Source organism: Crocodylus siamensis, chromosome 2 (assembly GCF_052110815.1).
Source record: "Crocodylus siamensis isolate JL-2025a chromosome 2, ASM5211081v1, whole genome shotgun sequence".
NCBI lineage: Eukaryota > Metazoa > Chordata > Crocodylia > Crocodylidae > Crocodylus > Crocodylus siamensis.
Genome location: NC_143396.1, coordinates 84,133,951 through 84,156,528, shown reverse-complemented (window position 1 = coordinate 84,156,528; position 22,578 = coordinate 84,133,951). Strand labels below are relative to the sequence as shown.

The 22,578-nt window shown below is 46.3% G+C and overlaps 1 protein-coding gene across 2 annotated transcripts in view; it reads right to left on the bottom strand.

The window, feature by feature from the left end:
• NAF1 (nuclear assembly factor 1 ribonucleoprotein) overlaps nt 1–21,342 on the bottom strand; it is a 61,637-nt gene extending 40,295 nt beyond the window's left edge. Inside the window, exons 1-2 of one of the 2 annotated variants that reach the window (XM_090036261.1) lie at nt 20,922–21,342; nt 17,341–17,479 (exon numbers count right to left, since the gene is read on the bottom strand). In XM_090036261.1, coding sequence (XP_089892387.1) covers nt 17,341–17,479; nt 20,922–21,130 — 348 coding nt within the window. In that variant the 5' untranslated portion in view covers nt 21,131–21,342. The remainder of the gene's footprint in view (nt 1–17,340; nt 17,480–20,921) is intronic. The other variant, XM_090036260.1, reaches the window with a different exon arrangement.
• Nucleotides 21,343–22,578: the final 1,236 nt, after the last annotated feature.

The window sequence follows — 22,578 nt, the reverse complement described above, 5'->3', positions numbered from 1 at the left end:
CAAGCATAGCTGATACAATCATAACAACTAGCCATGGCCTCTAAAAGCTTGGCTTAACTATAATCCAATTTCTTCACATTAATCCAATGAACAATATTCAACTAGGTTCAGTGATATGGAATGCTTGACAAATGCACTGTTCTGCATGATCTCTTAAGATCACTGTAAAACAAAGAGTAATATAGATGTTAACTATTTTAGAACATGGTTAAAAATACATGAAGGAGCACACTAAAAATTTACTGATGAGAACAAAAATGTTGTGAACATGGGGAGGGCATCTTGTATTTTTCATAAATGAATCCAACCTCTTTGCTAACTGCAATTAACCATGGAATTGTGACAGGTATTTAGCTATTAGTTCCCAAAAAGGAACAGAGGATGGATGGATAGGTAGGTAGGTAAACAGCCACCTTTAATGCTTGGCTTTAACAAATGTAATCATAAAACTGCAAGTGTCCTCACAGGTCATCTAGTCCAACCCTATGTAATGATGCAGAATGCCCTACTCCTAAACCATCCCAAACAAATGCCTCTGCAGCCTTTCTAAACACTTCCAGTGAAAGTGATTTTACATCTTCTTTAAGAGGCCTGTTCCATTATTGTACCATTCCAATGATTAGGAATGGGGCTTTTAAATAAGATTTTGTATACATCATATGAACCCACTGTCTCAGTGGCAAGTGAGAATAGTTATTCTCCTTCTCTATTCTTTTTGAAACTGCATTGCATTGCTCATGAATGAGTCCAGGATGCACCACAGCCTCAGATTCTGTTTGGTAGCACTACCACCAAACCAATTATCCTCCATTCTTTCTACAAGCACTTCAGTTCTCTTTTTCTTTGTTGTTGTTGTTGAATTTCATTTACTATCATCCAGTTCTCCAATTTATCAAGATCCTTCAGTGTTTGCAGTACCTCACAGGTTTGTGTATACCTGTAATTGTGATCACAGAACTCTTTGTTCTTAATTTAAGTCATGAATAAAAGTGTTTTAACAGCATCAGACCAAGAACAGGACTCTTGCAGAACCCCACTTCATATATCCTACATATTTTTTTCCTTGAAGTCATTCAGCAATAGAGCCACCTAAGAAGCCATTCTATCTAGCTTGTTTCCCCAGTTTAGTGATGAAAAATATGTCACGTAGGTGTGCGTTCAAAGCCTTACTAAAGTCCAGGTATAACATATTTACTCAACTAAAAGAAGAGGTCCCTGCCCCTCCCTCCTCCGCCATCAGCAAGGGAAATAAACTCCTCATCCTACAATCACATACAAGGAAACCACATTAAATACATTGTGTATAGTCAAACTGCTGCCAAAAGCAGCATATGCTCAGTAATGCAAACCAAACTAGGAAACTGATTAAAAGCAGCCAACACTGAGCATCACAATAAAACACATGGCTCATGAGGGGCAAACAGTAACCTACAAGGACAGGTTAGTGCAGTCCACCTTAATAAGGTATAGTGCAGTAGTGCCCAATGCGTTCTGTCCCCCTCAGTACCAACTCTTTTTCAAGTCATAGTGAGCCATTACACTGAATACACTGACTTCCTCTTCACTCCCACAGCTGAAATGTGCCTTTTTTCCCCCCCATTTCTAATGATGCCCATTTCTTCACCAACCTTAAATGTCTGGCCAACACCACCAAATGGGACCCCAAGCAGTTCACCCCAAATCCCTCTCTCAGCCTGATGCATATGATTAGTAAGGCCCCACCCTCCATGAGGTTCAGCCAAACCAGGTTGCCCTGAACTTAACCTGCATATAAATTTCTGAAGCAGAAGAGAACTAATTAGCACAATTGGAATGGGGGGGGGGGAAGAAGGGGCAGGTGTATCTGGAGCATACACACATACTAAGAAGTACTGAGCTACAGAGTTACTATGGCTTGAAATTCTGCTGACTCGGCTGAGGCCCAGCTCAATTAACTATGTAAATCATGAGCCTTTTGGCTTTGGACTACTATCGTGCATAATTTATACTCTATATCGAGTAAGTATAAGAGTGCTGCTTAAATGCATGTTTTTGGAGTACCTGTTCTAAAGCTTGCATCAGTTAAAAAAAACAAAAATAAATAAATGAAATAAATAAAAAACCCTACCAACAAAAAAAAAAAAAAACAAAACACAGACAAAATGAATCAATTTATCTTTCAGTGCCCCTCACTTCCAAATCTTCCCCTCACTTACATTTGCTCAGGGAAAAAAGGGTATGACAGAGGGTGGAGAGGGGAGGGCAGAGAGAGCTGCAGGGGGAATAAGTTTGGGGGACAGAGGTCAAGGGGGCCACCTGACCACCCTGTCACATCAGGAGCGGGACCAAAAAGAAGGCATACTTCTGTCAGAGCAAAATTGAGTATATGCTGCCAACACAGAAGAGCTGGACTGACATGCGCGGTTTGACTCTGAGTAGAAAGTTCCAAGGCTCACCCAGCCCTTGCCCCCTGGGTGACCTGCGGACCTGTCAATCATTGTTGACCTACTTTCCCCACAGACCATGCTCAGATTGTGTCAGCTTCTGACTGAGAGCATGCTCAGTCAGAACCTGACATGAGGTAATCTGACTCGAAATTTCTCTGCGGAGAGGGTTCTGATTGGCTACCAAATTCATATAAAAGTTCAGTGAACCCCTCCCTCGGGGGGAGATCGCGTTAGCTGAGGACAGAGGCTGCTGCTGCAGGGACTGTCTCTCAGTCAGGCTTTAGGACCTATACATCTCCTCCTTCGCTTGGCATTTCGTATTACTTATTGTGTTACGGCTTTGACTCCGCTCACCTGGCTTCCGACTTACCTTGGCACTGACTACAGACTACGATTCCGGATCATCCATTGAACTTTGTTTGCAATCTCGGCTCAACTCACCTGGTTTTGACTTCGGCTTCTGACATCACTGCTTCTCACCGTTGTCCTGCGGGACTGGCGTCACGCGACTCACCGTATACATCGAGTTACAGTTTTCATTTTATTGTTTGTATTCCCCATTAATGAGCTGTTGACCAGCCCTGGGACTAGGTCTTCGGACTGAACCTCGTGGGCCAACAGACCCCCTTGTTGTTTACTGTTATAACTGTAACTGAAGACATCGCTGCCTATGCCTGAAGCGTATGTCAAATAAATCCACCTTAATTTCAATCCTCTCCGGGTCTGTATCTCCTGACTCTACGCCAATAATCCCACCTGTCCGTATCTGATTGCCACCCCGGCCCACCGTGACCTGGGGGCCCGATTCATTCTGTTCGGTTTTCCCCGACATAGCGTCACGAACAGGATCAATGGGAGGCATATTGGAGTCGGAGATTATAAGGAGTTGCCCATGGAGCAACCGAGTCCGGCAGACCATCTGTGCCGAGGACTTATGGGACCATATAGCTTTCCATCAGGCCGCACCAGCTGAAGGAACTGTAAGCGGATACCTGTCCCTCTGGGGAGAAAAAGGGGAAGAATGGGCTGTTCGGCTCACCCCAAGTGCTCTGGGTTGCATTGTCCAGGATCCTCGGGCCATTTACCGCCCAAGGGGGGAGACCGGGACCATAGCCATGGCCCGTAAGAAATCATCGGGCACAGCAACCTCAGGCCCGGACCGAGAATTTGCCCGGTGCATGAAGTATGTACAGGAGGGCCGTGAGGATACCCCTCCTGACGAGTTCAATTGTCTGACCCTTGCCATCGGGTCTAGGGGGCATGAGCTCCTGGTCCAGCTGCAAGAGCGGTTAGAGACGGACAGCAAGAAAATCAAATGGTCCGGACCCCGATGGAAGAAAGGCCGCATAATAAATGTGCTTTTTCGGGAGTACGTTGTGTTATTAAGAGAGCTAACTGATATGAGGGCCCAGCTCATGGCTACAACCAGAGCTGTGACAGAAAAATTGGCTAAGCGGCCATTGCAAGATGGCACCGACCAAACTGTCAGCACGCCAAAACCAGTGCTGACATCACGACGTCCAGCTCCACCCATCCCGAGCCCACCCTCCAGAGAGACACCGCCCATGGTTCTGCCCACCGAGAACCTGACTCCCGCAACAGCGCCACCTACTGTACACAAGTCACCACCCCCGTACGTCAGCCAGCGCCACCAGGAGGACGTACAGGAGAAGAGTACCCAAACGAACGAGAACTGCAACCAAATGAATTACAATAGCGGTAACAAAGTAACAAGCAAGAGCGTGGGAACAGAAGCAACTGAAGTTGCTTGACAAAGCTACTGGAACCAATGCGAATGATAAAATGACAAGAAGAACAATAAGGACAAGTACAATCAGAACAAATACAAGCAACGGATTAATGGAAATGACTAAACCAGTAACCAAGAAGAATTATATAAACGAAACCATAAGTGCTGATGACAATGAAAGTAATAAGTAATAAGAATAGTACGAGATAAACCAGTTCAACAAGACAACCAAGACACCGAAGAGTTAGCATCGGCTTTTCCCATTGCAGTCCAAAAATGGGTAACTGATCCCCAGGGCCAGACCCGACAAACAATCACAACGCGAACTAGAACACACCCAGAAATGAATGAACTAAGGAAGGAAACCGGCATAAGAAACGATGAAATGCCAATCGCCTGGTTGGGGCGTCTAGTAGCAGAGGCAGGGAGTGAGACCGTCAACCATGACGAAGCCCTACAGCTTGTGCGCAATTCAGCTTGGAGCCGAGCAAAGGTAGTGGACCCGGTGCCAGTGCTAGCTGACTACTTTTGGCCGATACCAATACCAGCTTTGGTTACCGAGGCACTGCAAAGAAAAATCCACACCTGGCACGAGGGACATGCAGGTCGTGCGAGTGCCACTTCATTGGTGTACACAGTGATTGGAACGTCATACGCTATGTGGAACCCAGCCCACCAAGCCTTAAATTTGACACCCACTCAGGTGCAGGGGGCATGGCCTCATAGGTATGTCCTATCATCTGGAGACGTGCCCTGTCTGCAGGAAGCAGTAGACGCAGCAACCGAGTTATATGGAGGGAACCAAAGCATAACAGCAAGACTCTTACTAAGTACATCGGTAAACAGACCAGATACATACCTTGGGACAGCTCGACCACCTGAGAGGAGCGATGGAAAAACAAAGACATCAAAAGAATGTAAGCTTCGACAGGGATGAGAAAAAAGAATCAAGGTATGTACACGTGATTGAACACAATCCAAAAAATATTGATAAGAACCAACGGAAACCACCTCGAGTGTCACCACAGGAACCGAGAAAAATATTACTCTCGATCTTCTCCACCGCCAGCCCAGACAAGTTATTCACCGCCCCAGAGGACCCCTCAAGAAAGAGCAATGTTTGGGTTCCTTCTGGAGAAATTCGGCCTTAACAAAGAGCAATTAAGAGCCCTAAGAGACGAGGGACAGCGAGTTCTCGCTAAAACTTTAGGATTCATCGAAAGACAGAAATCAAAAAACAAGTGACCGCCATCGGCGCGAGTCCGGTGACCGATGGCTGCGACAACCTGAACGAAACGAACACGGACTTCAAAACTAACCCAAAACAAAACGAACTAAAGCGTGACGAATCTAAACGTAGCGAAACTCAACGAAGCAACCCAACCGACGAAATGAAAAAAACCGAAATAAAACCAAACGAACGAACCGAATTGAAATGACGTAACCTCAGACGAGACGAGTCAAAGCAAAACAAAATGTATCGAGATACATTAAAAATAAACGAACAAGTACAAAACGAACCAAAACAACTCGACTTAAAGCAAACTGAACTTCGAACTGACCGTCAACGAGACAAATCGGAACCAAGCGAACGAGACGAATCCAGAAAGAATGAAACGAAACGAAACCTGAAGCGTAACGAAACCGTACGAAATGAATCGAAACAAAACCAAGAAAACCCAAACGTATCGAACATGAAACTTACCGTAACAGAAACTGTTTTGACTGAAGGAGTGCAGGAGGAAGTCAGAGTTAGGCAAATGAGCTATCCAAAACCGGGTGTTGTCGTAGCAGAAAACAACGTGAAGATGTTCAACGACGACCAAAGACCATATGCTCGGATCGAGATTCAAAATCCCAATGACCAAATGGATATAATGTATGCAAAGTTCCTCCTAGACACGGGAGCCCAAGTGAACGTCATAAAGTCATCCATACCCCACGTAAAAACGAAGAAGATAATGATGGTGCAGGGACTAAATGCTGCAACGGCAACGTGCAGAGTGAAATTTTTAGTAAAAGGCTGCGAGTCTTGATGCAGTCCTTGAGAATGTCAATATTCTAGGGGTACCAGGAATTCGAGTCCTAAACTTAAAGCACAAGGTGCTTGAAGCCTTACCCATCACAACCATGCTGGAAAACGAGTGGCACCGACCGACATTGCGAATTAACACCATGTAGCGGTACACCCCGATACCCACAAAACCACACCTTCAAGATTCCCTCAACACCTGTTGGAAGGCTTAGTAAAAAAGGGATCAATTACGCCGATACACGCTAGTGCCCAACCGTCTCCTGGATGGGGAATCCCCAAACCGGGAAAACCTAGTGAAACACACCTAGTAGTGGACTACAGAGAAGTGAATAAGTGCTGTACAACCCTGGCGCAAGCAACATCTTGTACTCTACTGCAAAGTATGCATGAAATGGCCGAATACCAAACTGAAGAATGGGTAGGAACAACCCTGGACTTGAAAGGACATGTTTTTTTCAATTCCCATCAATGACGCTGAGGGAATTTTGAACATGTGTGTCTGGGGAAAAATCTACAAATGGAACATGTGTCCACAGGGATACCGCAACGCTCCAGCATTGGCTACCGGCACACTGAATGAAAGCTTGGAACGATTTTCAAAAAGTAACCCGGAAGCCAAACATGTAAAGATCTGGAGTTATATTGACGATGTAGCAGTGATGGGAAGAGAAAGAAACATCATGAAAAGAATTACTGAAGGTTTAGTGAAACATCTGACTACTGACGGCTGGACTATAAATGTAAATAAATCACACCTAGAACCATCTAACAGCATTAGTTTCTTAGGGACTACTTTCAGTGGAGCCACTCGACATGGGGTATCCCATGACAATATTGACATCACTGTTTGGGAGAATAAAACCCCTTCGACTAAGCTAGACTTCCAGTCCCTGTTGGGATGGTTAAATTGGTTCCAACATTACGTCACGCCGGAACATTTGCCAGTCCTCACCAGAATCCAACTGTCACGGATGGCCCCGCGAGCGGCCGTGAGCTCGCGAGCGCCCCTTTGCCGTGCCAATTAGGGTGATCTGACACCCTCTACTCGCCCGCCACGTCTTAGATCTTATTGGTTCAGTATGGGAGGCTGCCTACTCGCACCTAACGGCGCCGCAATGGTATCACTACCGCTCCAAAGTGGGGTCCTCTCCCCCAGCCTTATGGGCAAATGCGTGCCTCCAAAACCTCCCCTTTAGCACGCCCCAAGCCTCGCAGCTGTCCCGGGGGACGTTGTCTGGTCCCCTTCCTGTTCTGCGCCCTCTCCGGGCCTCGCCCTCTCTGGGGCCTGTATCGCGCTCACCGCGCTGCGCCCTCTCCGGGCCTCGCCCTCTCTGGGGCCTGTATCGCGCTCTCCGTGCCGCGCCCTCTCCGGGCCTCGCCCTCTCTGGGGCCTGTATCGCGCTCTCCGTGCCGCACCCTCTCCGGGCCTCGCCCTCTCTGGGGCCTGTGTACCGCGCTCTCCGCGCTGCGCCCTCTCCGGGCCTCGCCCTCCCTGGGGCCTGTATCGCGCTCTCCGCGCTGCGCCCTCTCCGGGCCTCGCCCTCTCTGGGGCCTGTGTACCGCGCTCTCCGCGCCGCGCCCTCTCCGGGCCTCGCCCTCTCTGGGGCCTGTGTACCGCGCTCTCCGCGCCGCGCCCTCTCTGGGCCTCGCCCTCCCTGGGGCCTGTATCGCGCTCTCCGCGCTGCGCCCTCTCCGCCAACGATTAGAGAAAGAACGCGACAAAAAGGCCCCTTGGACCTCAAGAGACGCAAAAGCCCTGAGCGGACTTCTAACAGCTGTAAAGAACACGACCCTACACGCTATCAATCTTAGCGCACCACTACTAATTACGATTGGGTTCACTGAGGAGCATCTCTTCACCATGGTGAAGAACTCCGAGGGAGACCTGGTATACCTAGCGCACCGAACCATACAAGCGGCGCAACACCGATATGGCACCGTAGGGAAAGTTCTTTTAGCCGCTCAGTTAGCCGAGTCTTTGGCAACTGGACACGGGAAAATAAAATCGGTAGGGGCAACCCTACTGCCTTGATTATTGCACGATCGACCGGACCCGTGTTTCCAGGGGGAACCGTCGACTTGGAGTGTCCTGGTATTGAACCATCTATGCCACTGGCACAACTGGAAACACGAGGATTTACCGCCGACGTCAATTACCACCACAGAATCAAGTATCACCCTCTATGGAACAACAGAGCCCACGTGGATGGCCTCAGATGGCACCACTCGAGAGGAAGGAAAGTATGGGTATTACTGTAAACCATGTCATTGTCACGAGATCTACCCGGGATACAATTCTGCCCAGAAAAACGAATTACTGAGATTCAAAGAACTGATACAACATTGTCTGGCCCACTACGACAGAACTCTTCCGATTCCAGTGCTAACAATTGACTCCCAATATATTTACAAAATTGTAATAGGAACGGCCTCACCGACAGAAAACCTTGAATTATGGATGGAAATCTATAATCTGTTGTCCAACTTCACAGTGCTACCTTTAAATCAAGCATACCAGATCGCACCGAATTGATACTGACCCTGTCCATGAAAAGATCGATCGGTTATTGGAAGATCCCACTTGTACTAATGTTCTTGCCACAAGCGTCGATGAGCCTGTATGTGTTAACCCGTATTTAACCTGGCTACATGAGGATTGGGGCCACCCAGGTCCTCGTGCCTGTTATACAAATGGCGCCGGGCGTCTGATGGCTACTCATCACATGGTTCTCACCGGAACTGGAAGCGAGTCACCCAGGCTTGTAATGCCTGCGCCAAAGAAAAATGTCATCAAACTAGAAGCACGAAAGGTGCTCTCAATAAGGATACCTTCGCACCAGGACAGACTTGGCAGGTAGACTTTCTCGGTCCCTTGCCAGGGGCGTCAATCCCCAATAAAGTACTGATTGTTGTGGACCTCAGTACAAGGCAAATGACTGTAGTTCCTCTTCATAGGACACACGCCACTGCAGTCATCCTCGCTCTTACAAGTGTCTTTGTGATGTGGAAGATACCCACCACCATCCAGTCTGACGGTGGGCCACCGTTCACATCACTGGCCATAGATCGATTTGCGCATCTGTACAACATCACTTGGCATCACCATCTGCCCTACCACCCACAGTCCAACGGGGTGGTAGAAAGAGCAGTCGGATTATATAAGGAGGCACTATGCCTCAAGGGAAATTACAAAGGATGGACAAAGCATAATCATGAAATTCTGATCAATTTAAATTCCACGAAAGGACTATGGGATACGAGAACACCAAATCCGATGAAATCCTGGGATCCAAAATTTACACCGTCCGAGCTGGTATGGATTACATTACCTGATCCACAAAATTGACACCCAAAGACACTGAAAGGACAGATACAATCCGTCGAAAAGTATCCTAATACTTACCTTATTGAATTAGAGGACAGTGGGCGATCGATCCTCGCTCATCATAACTGGTTGGCTAGAAGAGCCGTTACAGATTCGCTACCATGAATCTTCTGTGTTCCCTGCAAGGGGGGCATATAGTATTAAGTATGGGTTTAGGCACATAACATCGTTTATGAATGGTTTTATTGGGAGAATTTGTTCTGCCGGTCTGTTTATTGTTGTTTCAGATTCACGACCTGTATATTTCACCGCAGTCGAGATCGTTCAACACCATCAAAGCTGACGGATAAATTAAGACACCATGGCGACTGGACCCAGAGATATTGGATTGATTTTCATTTACTATTGTATATATTGTGTATACATTGAAAAACTGTCCGCGGAATCGGATACTGAGCTTTATCATTCATCAAACTCGGTCCTCCACCTACTATCCCTCTGGGCCAATGCTACAGGGGATGAAACGGGCCAGGGACTAACGGCATGTCTTAGGATCCCCATGTCCGTTGAGGATTCAGTCCTCATTCCGTACCCTGTGCCTTTCAACATTGACGAGTGGTTCACTAAGGTTTCCCTAAGTGAAGAGACCACCATAAATATCTCTGTCCCTTTGGAAGGTGGGGGTCATCTTATGACCAGCTATTCTTGGCCTAGAAATTTTTCATTGGCAGATATTGCCCAGGTTACAAACCCTCCGCAAATGAACTGCTTGGAAAGAGAAGCCCGATGCGCCTGTTCCGCCATCCCATGGGGAATACACCCCCAAGGGATAGAATGGTCCAGACCAGCTATGTCTCAGAGGTGGGATCTGCATTCTATTAACCCACCTTGGTATATTGATTTAAGCCCCCGTGGTCATAAAGTTCAATCCGATTTCACGTTAACACCTCTAATAGAAGCCACCCCTTTGGTAAAATGGAATGAATCACAAGCCGTAGATCTGACAAAGTCTGGTTCTCATGGGAGAGATTCAGGGTTTGGATTTTATTATCCGACCCTCCGGGCCATATTACTCCATGCCGCCTGTCACAGCATGGCGCAACCAGTTCGGCAATCTGGAACCCCAGAGCGATCTAGGCATTCCTACCCAACTCCAGGCTGGTGTGATGAATTAAGTACACCAGCGCCATTCCGTCTGGCTTGGGCATGCTCAGATGGATGGCTATATACTACTCTGCCGGCCACGTTAACAGGCGTCCAATGTTTTTTAAGTTCCATTTTGTTCTGTCCCCTGTTACAAGCTTCGACAGCACACCCACCTAGTCCAGCAATCATACATCATCAAGTACGGTCAGCCGCACCAGTCTGGAGCTCACTAACTCATGGGGAGAGAACCACTCAGGACCTCAGTTGGGCCTTTGAGGGCTACTTCCTTTGGGGTTACGCAATAGCCAAAGCTCAAATTGCCCTGGCGGAGCTTTCTGAACGGGTTGAGCTTTTGGCCAACCATACCGCCACAGGCTTTGTATTAATCAATGAACAAATACAGGCCGCGTCTCTAATGATGATGCAAAATCGTTTAGCATTAGATGCATTACTCATACAACAAGGCGGCCTGTGCCAATATCTGAACCTGTCCAGAGACATGTGTTGTATTTCTATCCCCAACGTATCTGTTCCATTACAACACCAAATAAGAAAGATTAGAAAGATTTCAGATGATGTCAACACCATCTCGGGGGTTGGGCAGGGATGGCTGTCGCGTATCTTTAAGTGGCTGGGGTGAAATCCGTCCTCATGGCTGATGAATCTGCTCACACCGGTACTGTCATTTCTGTTTGTATTTGTGATCATTGTATTTAGTATCAGTTGTATTTTTAAGATACTGACATGGAAAGTTGCCAATCTGTGCATCTACATGTATTCCACTGTTCCCGCACATGAAAATTTCCGGAACGATGGTTCCATCGTGGAGGAGGTATAATTCGACCATCTAGCTTCTATGCTGACAGCAAGGGGGCATGTCAGAGCAAAATTTTGAGTATATGCTGCCAACACAGAAGAGCTGGACTGACATGCGCGGTTTGACTCTGAGTGGAAAGTTCCAAGGCTCACCCAGCCCTTGCCCCCTGGGTGACCTGCGGACCTGTCAATCATTGTTGACCTACTTTCCCCACAGACCATGCTCAGATTGTGTCAGCTTCTGACTGAGAGCATGCTCAGTCAGAACCTGACATGAGGTAATCTGACTCGAAATTTCTCTGCGGAGAGGGTTCTGATTGGCTACCAAATTCATATAAAAGTTCAGTGAACCCCTCCCTCGGGGGGAGATCGCGTTAGCTGAGGACAGAGGCTGCTGCTGCAGGGACTGTCTCTCAGTCAGGCTTTAGGGCCTATACATCTCCTTCGCTTGGCATTTTGTATCGCTCGTGTTGTGAATTACGGCTTCGCATCTACTACCCAGCTTCCGACTTACCTTGACACTGACTACAGACTACGATTCCGGATCACCCTATTGAACTTTGTTTGCAATCTCAGTTTGACTCACTTGGTTTCGACTTCGGCTTCTGACATCACCACTTTTCACCGTTGTCCTGCGGGACTGGCGTCACGCGATTCACCGTATACATCGAGTTACAGTTTTCATTTTATTGTTTGTATTCCCCATTAATGAGCTGTTGACCAGCCCTGGGACTAGGTCTTCGGACTGAACCTTGTGGGCCAACAGACCCCTTCGTTGTTTACTGTTATAACTGTAACTGAAGACATCGCTGCCTACGCCTGAAGCGTAAATCAAATAAATCCATCTTAATTTCAATCCACTCTGGGTCTGTATCTCCTGACTCTACACCAATAATCCCACCTGTCCGTATCTGATTGCGACCCCGGCCCACCGTGACCTTGGGGCCCGATTCATTCTGTTCGGTTTTCCCCGACAACTTCCAATAACTAGGTTCCGTACCTGGAAAACTGTAACACATTTTTAATGTTTTCCATATACAGAATCTAATTATTTACTTGAGTATAAGACAATGCCCTGATATGGTATTACTGTCCACTACTTGTCCCTCATCCCAACTAGTTAAGTTGCCAAAGAAGGAAATTAAGATGGTCTGTAAAGTTTTCTTCTTATTGGTCCATGGTGGATACTAATGATCAACTCCTTCTCCACAAATGGACTGCTCTACATCATCATGCCACAGAACAATTTGTAAAATCATAGTGTAGAACAAGAGGACTACTTATAGTCATCCTATATTATACATTCTTAATCATTCAGAATACTTAAATGGAACTATGAACACATGTACTATTTACCACATTTTCTCCTGCTCATCCAGTACATAATTTTTTGTAGATTAAATTGTTTGTACATGTGACAGATCTTTTTCCCATACCAGGATTTAGTCAAATGGTATTTTAATGGAGGAATTATATCTTCTGCTTAGTAAGGGATCTTTTTATTACCTCTGCCTACAAAAGTCACCTTACTTAGAAACCCTCAGAATCACAGGGTGAGGGAAGCAAGAATCAAAGGATGGGAAAGTGGGGGGCAAAGGAGAAAAGATTTTTGGGTCCCCGTCACCCCTAGAAACAAAAAATATATTTTAACAGGCATTAATTTTGCAAGTTAATCAACACTCATATGTTGAAATAAATAATTTGAAAAATTTGTATGCAGGCTTTTAGTTATATACCTCCAGCTAATTCTACCATTGTAATATATGGCATCACAGGAAATTATTGATAATCTGATTACTTAGAAGCTGAGCCCTTATTACCTGTCAGTAGTATAAAGTTTTACTTGTTTCAGCAGCATTTTTAGCATTTAATCAGCAAATCTAACAGTTTAAAAGCAGTGCCAAAGGCTATGCTAAAACACAAAAAGGAAGTTTACAAGAAGTTGAATTTTGGGCATACAAGTAGGGAGGAGTACAAGAATATGGCTTGGGCACTGCAGGGATGAAATCAGGAAGGCCAAAGCACAATTGGTGTTAAAGCAAGCAAGGGATCTGGATGTGAAGGGTAACAAGAAGGGTTTCTATGGGTATGTCAGCAACAAGAGGAAGAACAGGGAAAGTGAATGAATGGATGCCTTACTGAATGGAGAAGGAAACCTAGTGACAAATGATGCAGAAAAGGCTGAAGTATTCAATGCCTTTTTCATCTGTCTTCATAGGCAGTCATCTCCCAGACTACTGCAGCTGGCGGCACAGTTTGGGGAGGAGGTGAGCAGCAGACAGTGGTGAAAGAGTAGGTTAGGGACTATTTAGAAAAGCTGAACACGAACAACCTCACACACAATGCACCCGAGGGTGCTGAGGGAGTTGGTAAATGTAACTGCAGAAACTGACCATTATCTTTGAAAACTCATGGTGACCAGGAGAGGTCCCAGACAATTAGAAAAGGGCAAATATAGCATCCATCATTAAGAAAGGAAAAGAGGAGGATCCTGGGAATTACAGACCTGTCAGCTTCATCTCAGTCCCTGGAAAAAAATCTTGGAGCAGGTCTACAACGAATCCATTTCTAAACACTCGGGGAAGAAAGTGATTAGGAACAATCAGCACAGATTCACCAAGGGCAAGTCACGCCTGACTGCCTTCTATGATTCTCTGTGGATGCAGGGAGAACAGTAGATGTGATATATCTCAACTTCAGCAAGGCTTTTGAAATGGTCTCCCACAACATTCTTGCAAGGAAGCTAAGAAAGTTTGGGTTGGATAAATGGACTACATTTAAGTTGATGGACAGTCCATCTCAAAGGGTAGGAATCAATGGTTTCATGTCTAGTTGATAGTTGGGATCAAGCGTAGTGCACCAGGGGTTGGTTTTGTTCCATATCTTTATCAATGACCTGAAAGATGAGATGGAGTACACCCTCCTCAAGATGTCAGCAAGCTGGGTGAGGGGGTGAAAGTGAGTCTTCCCCTCTATTTAGCACTGGTGAGGCCACACCTGGAATACTATGTCTAATTTGGCACCTACCCCCTTCCACTAGAGGAAAGGATGTGGACAAACTGGAGAGAGCCCAACAGAGGGCAAAAAAAAATGGTTAGGGAACTGGGGGACATGACTTCTGAGGAGACACCAAGGGAACTGGGTTTATTTAATCTGGAGAAGAGAAGACTGAAAGGGAGATTTAATAGCAGCCTTCAACTACCTAAAAAGTGGTTCAAAAGAGGATGAAGCTAGATTGTTCTCAGTGGTGTCAGAAAATAGAACAAGGAGCAAGTTACAACAACAGAAGTTTAGGTTAGATAATAGGAAAAACTGACTCACTAGGAGAGTAACGAAGCAGTGGAACAGGCTACCAAGAAAAGCTGTGGAATTGCCATCCTTGGAACTTTTTAAGACCTGGCTAGAAAAAGCCTTGGCTGGGATGATCCGATTGGTGGCAGCTATGCTTTGAGCAGGGATGGACTGAATGAGTTCCAGCAGTCCCTTCCAATCCTAAATTTCTCCGATTCTATGAAACTTTGTAGCAATTATATTTTAAAAAGTTGTTCTTCATTTGCCAACCCTAAATAATGTTAGAAACTGTAAATTTAATAAGAGGTAAACAAATGTGGGCCAATAAACCACTGCCCAGAAAGAACATGAGCAATCTAGATTATTACAGAGACACAAAAATAGGTCCAGCATGTTGTATGGCCTAGGGCAGTGGTTCTCAACCTTTTGCACCTTATGTCCCACCAAACATTGGTCCCAAAAACCCTAGTCCCACCATAATAAGCGACAAGCGGGGGGTGGGGGGAGGGAGGAAATCCCCCAACAGCCAGTTGACAAATTCCTGCTTCCCTCCCCAGGGCCTCTACCACCCGGCAGACACAACCCAGCGTGGCTGCAGACAGCAGATATCTCGCTGCTGCGAGCTGTACCCCTCTCCCCCGGCAACATGCCCCCTGTGCCTGCCACCACTTCGAAGGACACAGCCCCACACTGCTACCCTCACTGCAGCCTCGTGTGCAGGAGGAGCTTCACCGGGTCAGTGCGAGGTGAGCAGCAACAAGAAGACCCCCGAAAAGATCTCTGCCAGCCTGCAGGGAGCTGAACTCATTGCCAGCAGACTTGTTACAAAGGAGCTTCTCTCCCAGAGGCTTCACCAAGGTACTACTGTAATTATTTTTGAAACTTCAGGTCCCACCTAGATGACCTTCGCGTCCCACCAGTGGGACACATTCCACCAGTTGAGAAACATTGGCCTAGGGGGCCTGTGGCTTGCCCTGGTGCAACCCACAGACATCCCCTGTTCAGCCCCTGACCACGCAGAAGTTGAATAACCCTGACGTACAAGATGAGCTAAGCATAATACAAAGATAGGACAAGAAACTTGGTTCTGATTTTCATTGTTTTTCTGTATTGCTGTCTACTGATTTATTTCATTATTACTTATGTTGACTCATGTTTACATATATTCAGGAGAGACCAAGGCAATACACAGCACCATATTAAATGAAAGCAATAGCATCAGCTGAACTACCATACTCACTCATACCCAAGGATGTTTCAGACTAGTATCCCATCTATGCAAGATGCCAGTACTAAAATATTTTAGAGGAAAACAAAAAAAAAAAACCAAACTCCACAGAGTAGGCATATTCCACTAATGTCCATTAAAGACATTATCCTCATTGTCTTAACCTGGGAACAAAACCTCCATGCTTCATACTTTCTGGGGCAGGTTTTTTTGCATTAACTGCTGTAACTCGGTATATTCTTATTATTCAAAACATCCATCCATACCATTTCCAAATCTTGTGAACTCCTAGACTCACTGACATCATGTGGCGAGTTCTACACTCCAACGATGCCTTATTTGAAGATTTCACTCTCAGCCTTGAATTTCCCAGTCTACTTTCTGCACATTTATTTCCTTCTTTAAATGTATTTGTCTCCTAATTTACCTCTTTAGGAAAACAACTCAAGAGTTCTACAGACTTCTGCTCATTTCTTTTACCCTTCCATGAGCTTCCTGCCCTTAAATTGTGCGGTATCTTTTTTCCAGTAAGGAGGCTGCCACTGTACAACAGTACCCTCATCCAAGATATCTCACGATGTATGCATGGCATTACAAATATAAATAAAGGAAAATAAGAATATTCATCCTAAATGGTTTGATTAGTCCATCCATCAAATTATCAGAAATAAATACTTTATTTTTAATTAGAATCTAGTTTTTAACTTTAAGTAACATTTATAGTAATAAATAATGAGTACACACTATTTATAAGAATAGAACTAAGGACCTTCAGGCAAACCAAGTTGTTAATCCACTGAACTCAGAATGACACAGTAATTTGCAAACACAAAAACAAAGATCAAATTCTTTAAAAAGCCATGTTGTTCACAACAAAATTCATATTAACAAATTCAAGAAAAGTCAGTATTCAGTATACTCTCTGAACCTCTTTGAACACTTGAGAAGACATTTGAGTTTATCAGATCTTTAATCCCCACAATTCAGCAAGCATTTAAAAATAGTCTGTCAACCTAAAAAATAAAGATTGGAGTTCCCCAGTTCTCACACTTGCAGAGAATTAAATGAAAGAATATTCAACTCTACATATTAGCACTATGCTAACAATGAAGAAAATATTAAATGTGTCTAAACTAGTGATATTATTTCAGAGCTTCCTCCCCAAACATGATGTATCATCAACACTTTTATGTCTCTGCTAGGGAAACCATAGCTGTACTGATCACTTTGGCTTGAAATGATTTTACAAATAATATGTTTAAGTTTTATTATATTAAGGAAGCGTAAGAAAAAGGCTGGAAAATGGCCAATTTGTATACCTACTTCAACAGGTAATTCATCTTTTATTTCAACACTGCTTGGCTTGTTATCCTTCCCATTCTTCTGACTGTCATCATCAGATATGATTAGAGGGCATGAAGAAGAGGACAATACAGAAGATGAACTTTCTGAATCTGTGTCACTGCATAAGACAAAGACAAGAGAGTTATAAACATGTATAACAAAATTCCCTTACCACAGTTAGAAGGATATATTAAAATTACCTGTTAATTCTCAGAAAAGTGAGAGTATAGACCAGTGATTCTTAATGAAGATGCTGCAGCACTACAGTGCCTTGAGATCCTTTCAAGGGTTAGCAGTTCTCTATGCAAACAAGATAAACCCAGAGATTTCAAATAGGAATCCATAGGTTTAAAGATGTTCTGATCCAGTCTGAGTTTTTTTGAGTACTTTGCAACAGAAAACCTGCTCAATTATTTTTCCCCAGTCAAAAAAAAAAAAACCACCCCAAAAAAACAGTGAAAAACCAAGGACTAACATTTTCAGAGAACTGCCTCAAGTCTAACAAGAGGTACCTCAAATCCAAAAAAAAGGCTGAGAACCGCTGAGGCAGATGGATGCAACAACTCTATCGGTATCTGAGGACACTACTGTACGCTTATACAATACATCTGTTACATCATATACCAATCATTGCAAGCAAAACCACTTGCACAGCAAAATTTTTAACTCTACTTCTTCAGGGTCAAAGTAAGGATGAGTTAGTTCACATGCTTCACTAAAGGATCTCACAGGCATAACAATTCCAGCCTAGCAGCTGATGCGCACTGCTGAACAGCCCTTTTTTCACATGGCTAAAACATACGTTGGTCCACAGGGCTGTGCAACGCTTTGGTCCCCAATTTGATTCTGCGGACATTTGGCCCGATTCGGTGGCCAAATCAAATCAAAGGACCCTTTAATCTCTCCAAATTGATTTGGAACCCTCCAAATCAATTTGGAGAGATTCAGAAAGATTAGGAGATTTGGACATACAGACAACTTTAAATGCTTTTTCTACATACCTCTAGGTAGCAGGGGCTCGTGAGTGCTGGGGCACATGGAGCATCCCACAGAAGGGCAAGGGGGTCCCCAGTGCACTTGGCAACAGACCCGGAAGTGGACAAGAAGCACTTCCGGTCCACTTCCGGGTCCACCGGAGAGCGCACCCTCCCAGCTCGGCAACTGGTGCCTCCTGGGTCGGGGGGGGGGGGGGGCACCCGGGGTCCCCCACAGCCAATCACTGACCCAGGGAGGTGCAAGGGGCCCCTCCAGCATGCTCCCGGGCAGACCCACAAGTGTACTGGAAGTACTTCTGGTCCACTTCTGGGTTCACCACTGAGCACATGGAGGGCCCCCTGCACTCCTATAGGACACTCCATGCATCCCAGCATCGCAGTGATCCAAATCAGAATCGAATAGGGCCCCCTTTGCACACCCCTATTGGTCCATACTAGCGGTTCTCAACCCATTTTAGCCTCAAGGCACCCCTTGCTGACTTGCTAGTTAGATTTAGATTTCATAGATTTCTAGGGTTGGAAGGGACCTTGTAGATCATCAAGTCCGACACCCTGCCCAAGGCAGGAAAGAGCACTGGGGTTAAGTAACCCCAGCTAGGTGCTTGTCTAATTTCTTCTTGAACACCTCCAAGGTAGAGGAAAGTACCACCTCCCTTGGAAGCCTATTCCATAGATCACAGCTCTGAAGCAGGGCAGCTTTAGACATTTTTTTTTTTTTTACATGTCAACTCAGCTTCTTGGGTATTAAAGCAGCTCTGGTGAGGTGGACAACTCGGAAAGGCTGCACCAGGTCAGAAGGGTTCTGACACTACAGATTCCTATTGGAAAGCCCTGGGTTTACCTGCTGAATCACATCTAGGGTTTTGCACACTTATCCGTGCTAATGCTGGCTGCATCCTGCATCCCCCTTGAAAAGATCTCCCAACAGCCCAGGCTGGCCTATATCCTAAAACTAGCCTAGCCGCAGTTTTGGAGGAAAAAAAAATCCTGTTTCTGCCATGCTGAATCCATTGGTTTGTAAACAGATAAAAAAAGAAATAAACTGGATTTATCACCATTTCCTTTGAATAGCTACCTGGAGAGACTACAACCTCTGCACTTGGTAACAACAAAGAACGGGCATTTCTGCAAGCATGGGAATCGCAGAACTGTTCTTTGTACTTCATGCAGTGAAATCACTGCCATGTGGCAGGTGACAGGCACAGGAGATGCCTGTGGAAACAAACAGCTGCACCAGTACTGCAAAGAAGCTTCAGAAGTAAATGGAGAATCCACTCCAGTATTGTCAACTATACAATAATTATCCTATTTGTGCAATAAATGTCAACCCTCGTACACTGTATGACCAATAAAAGTAAAAGTGTACATAATGTATGATAGTTTTTGAGGCAGCTAATTGATACAGCATCTGCAAAACCTAAGTTGCTCTCAGAGAGTCTTAACCGGCTTCTGGCCTTTTTGGTTTTTTGGGTTTTTTTGTTTTGTTTTAATATTTTGTGTTCCTGATCAAATCAGTTCCAATTCATATTAAGTGAGCAGAACTCAATCATTCCAAAAACCATACTGACTGAGCAAGCAGAACTCAATCTTTCTAAGCACCATGTATGGTGCTTCAACCAGTAAGCATCCTTCCTCCCAGGCTCTCACCCTGCCACTTCAGATACATGGAGGAAGTCTTGGGGGATGCCCCCCACACTTGATCTTAGCCAATCATAAGGATGCATTACTGCTGGGGTTTTTTTGTCTGTTCATTTTTTTAATTACATGTTTTCATATCCCAAGTCAAATCAGCCAATTCAATTCCAGATCTGTGAGTCAGTCAAGAACCACTGACTGGCCCTACTACTGGTAAACATCTTCCACTCCTGCCTGGGGCTTCAGATATTTCCAAATCCTTTGGCGGGCATCCTATGTGCAGGCCCAAGCATGGACGCTCGGGGTTCAGATGCCGCTGAGTTTTGCCTGCCCTCAGCTGTACAGCAAGCAAGGGAGGAATCTCCCATTTCCATAAAGTTGGTATATAACCAAGATCTTCCCACCAGAAGTAAAAGTGGGAGGCATCACCTCAGCCACAGCACTACCCCCACCAGACCAGTGGCTTTCCGCTGCCAGTAGGAAAACAGTGCAGTTGCTGTCAGCACTTCCTTGTCACTGCTTGCCTCAAAATAAAGAAACACTTCAACTTTGATGACTTGGTTCTCACTCCCTGGGGACTTACAGTGATCAATATAAAGTAAATAAGATGTATCCCATTGCTTTCCCGCTTTCTGCATGATTACTGCATGCTTTACTGAACGTTTATTTTCGGTGCACAAAAGTTTTCCAGCAAATAGATACTGTTGCGCTTTTAAAATGATCATGTCATGTTTAAGACCTGGCAAAGCTGGCCCGCTCCTAGGCCAGGCTGGACTTGAGAGGCTCCCCAGACACGAGGCGCCGGGCCGCCGGGCCGACCCCAGGGGCGGTCTTGCAAGGGAGGGATCCAAGCCCCCCCGGACGCCGCACCCCGTGACAGCGGCTCGGAGCCCCGCGCCCGAGGAGGGTGCTAGGCGCCGTCCTACGCACCTGTCTGAGTCCGGGTCCGAGTCCGAGGAGTCCGAGTCCAAGGAGGAGTCGGAGGTGAAGCAGGGCTGGCCGCTGTCCCCAGCCGGGGCCTCGGCGCCTGTGCACGGCGGGGCTTGGCCCGGCTGCGCGGTGGGCTCGGGGTCGGGCCCCGGGCCCGGCGGCGGCGCGTGGTCAAACGTCAGCGTCTCGAGCTGAATAGCCACCTCCATGAGGCAGCAGCAACACCCGCACCACGCGGAACCAAGCCCCGCCCCTTCACTCCGCTGCTTCCGGTTTCCTCGGAACCACCCCGCCAGCGCCTAGTGCGCATGCGCTCTCCACTCTTCCATGTCTCACTTCGCAGTGGAGCTGGTCGGCTTTTGTATGACCGGCACACGCATGTGCGTACAAAACACTGCCAGCCATTCCATGCACCCCGTAGTGCACCTGGCCGGCTTTTGCTTATGCGTCCCCTCTCAGTCCACCCCGCTCAGCTACTGCGTGGTCTGGGCATGCGCACAAAGCACTCAGCCATTCAATGCCTCCCCAGCCGTGCGCCTGGCCGACTTCGTTGTGTGGTATGCGCATGTGCGAGGAAAGGCTATGAGAGCTAGACAGTGTTGAAGAGGTGGCTTCAGGCGGGCTGTTGGTGCTGCGTAGGTGTTGCTGGCACGTGTGGCCCTGGGGGCTGGGCGGGGAGTATAGAAACAGTGGTTTGTCTGCAGAAGTGTGGAGTCCTCTCTGCCCCTAGGGGTGCGGGGGCATCATCTCCCGCCCATAGGTTCAGAGTAGGATGCCTCTCGGAGGCCCCCACTCTTCCACCCGCAGAGAGCCTGACGTTAAGAAAAACATTGCACTTACTGTTAACGTACTGGGAAAACGTGGGCCATGCAGTTTCCACTGGTGGATCTTACCGCTTGTCAGACTGGAAGCATCCCTGCACAGACTGGCGGCCCCCCTCCGAAAATGCCACTCGTAATTTTAATTTTAATTCCACCCGGGAGAGCACACAAAGAAACAACAAACTCTCCCTGTGCCTGAAGAAAGGTATTTGTACCTGAAAGCTTGCAAAGAACACTTCCAAGGGAAGTGGTGCAGGCTCCTACCCCGGGGAGTTTTTAAGAGGAGGTTAGATGAACACCTTGCTGGGGTCATTTGACCCCAGTACTCTTTCCTGCCATGGCAGGGGGTCAGACTAGATGATCTACTCAGGTCCCTTCTGACCCTAGAAACTATGAAACAATTTCTCCAACTATTGATCTAATAAAAGATATCATGTTTACCCAAAGGACCTTGTCTGCGTTCTTAATTTTCACTCTTTTTTGGCAATGGAAAAAAATAAGTGCTGTTTTCCTGTTGAAAAGAGCTCAAAGCCCCCAGCTCTGCACTTTCTGTTTGAAAGCACTATGTTTATCTTGTGGCATGTGTTTGTAAACCTAACAGCTAATGTGCAGCCCCCTCTAAAAGATCTCAAGGCACCCACGGTGCTGTGGCACCATGATTGGGAATCACTGGTTTGGTGCTTGTCTGGAAAGCCAGCTTACTGGCCTTGGGTGCCCTTACGTGGAGGAAGCCTGAGCACCTGAACCTAATGCCTGCATATGCTCCAGCTGCTGCTAACGGGGTGGGGTTAGGCTTGAGGTTTCAGGCTTGCAAAGAACAGGCCACCCTTCACAGC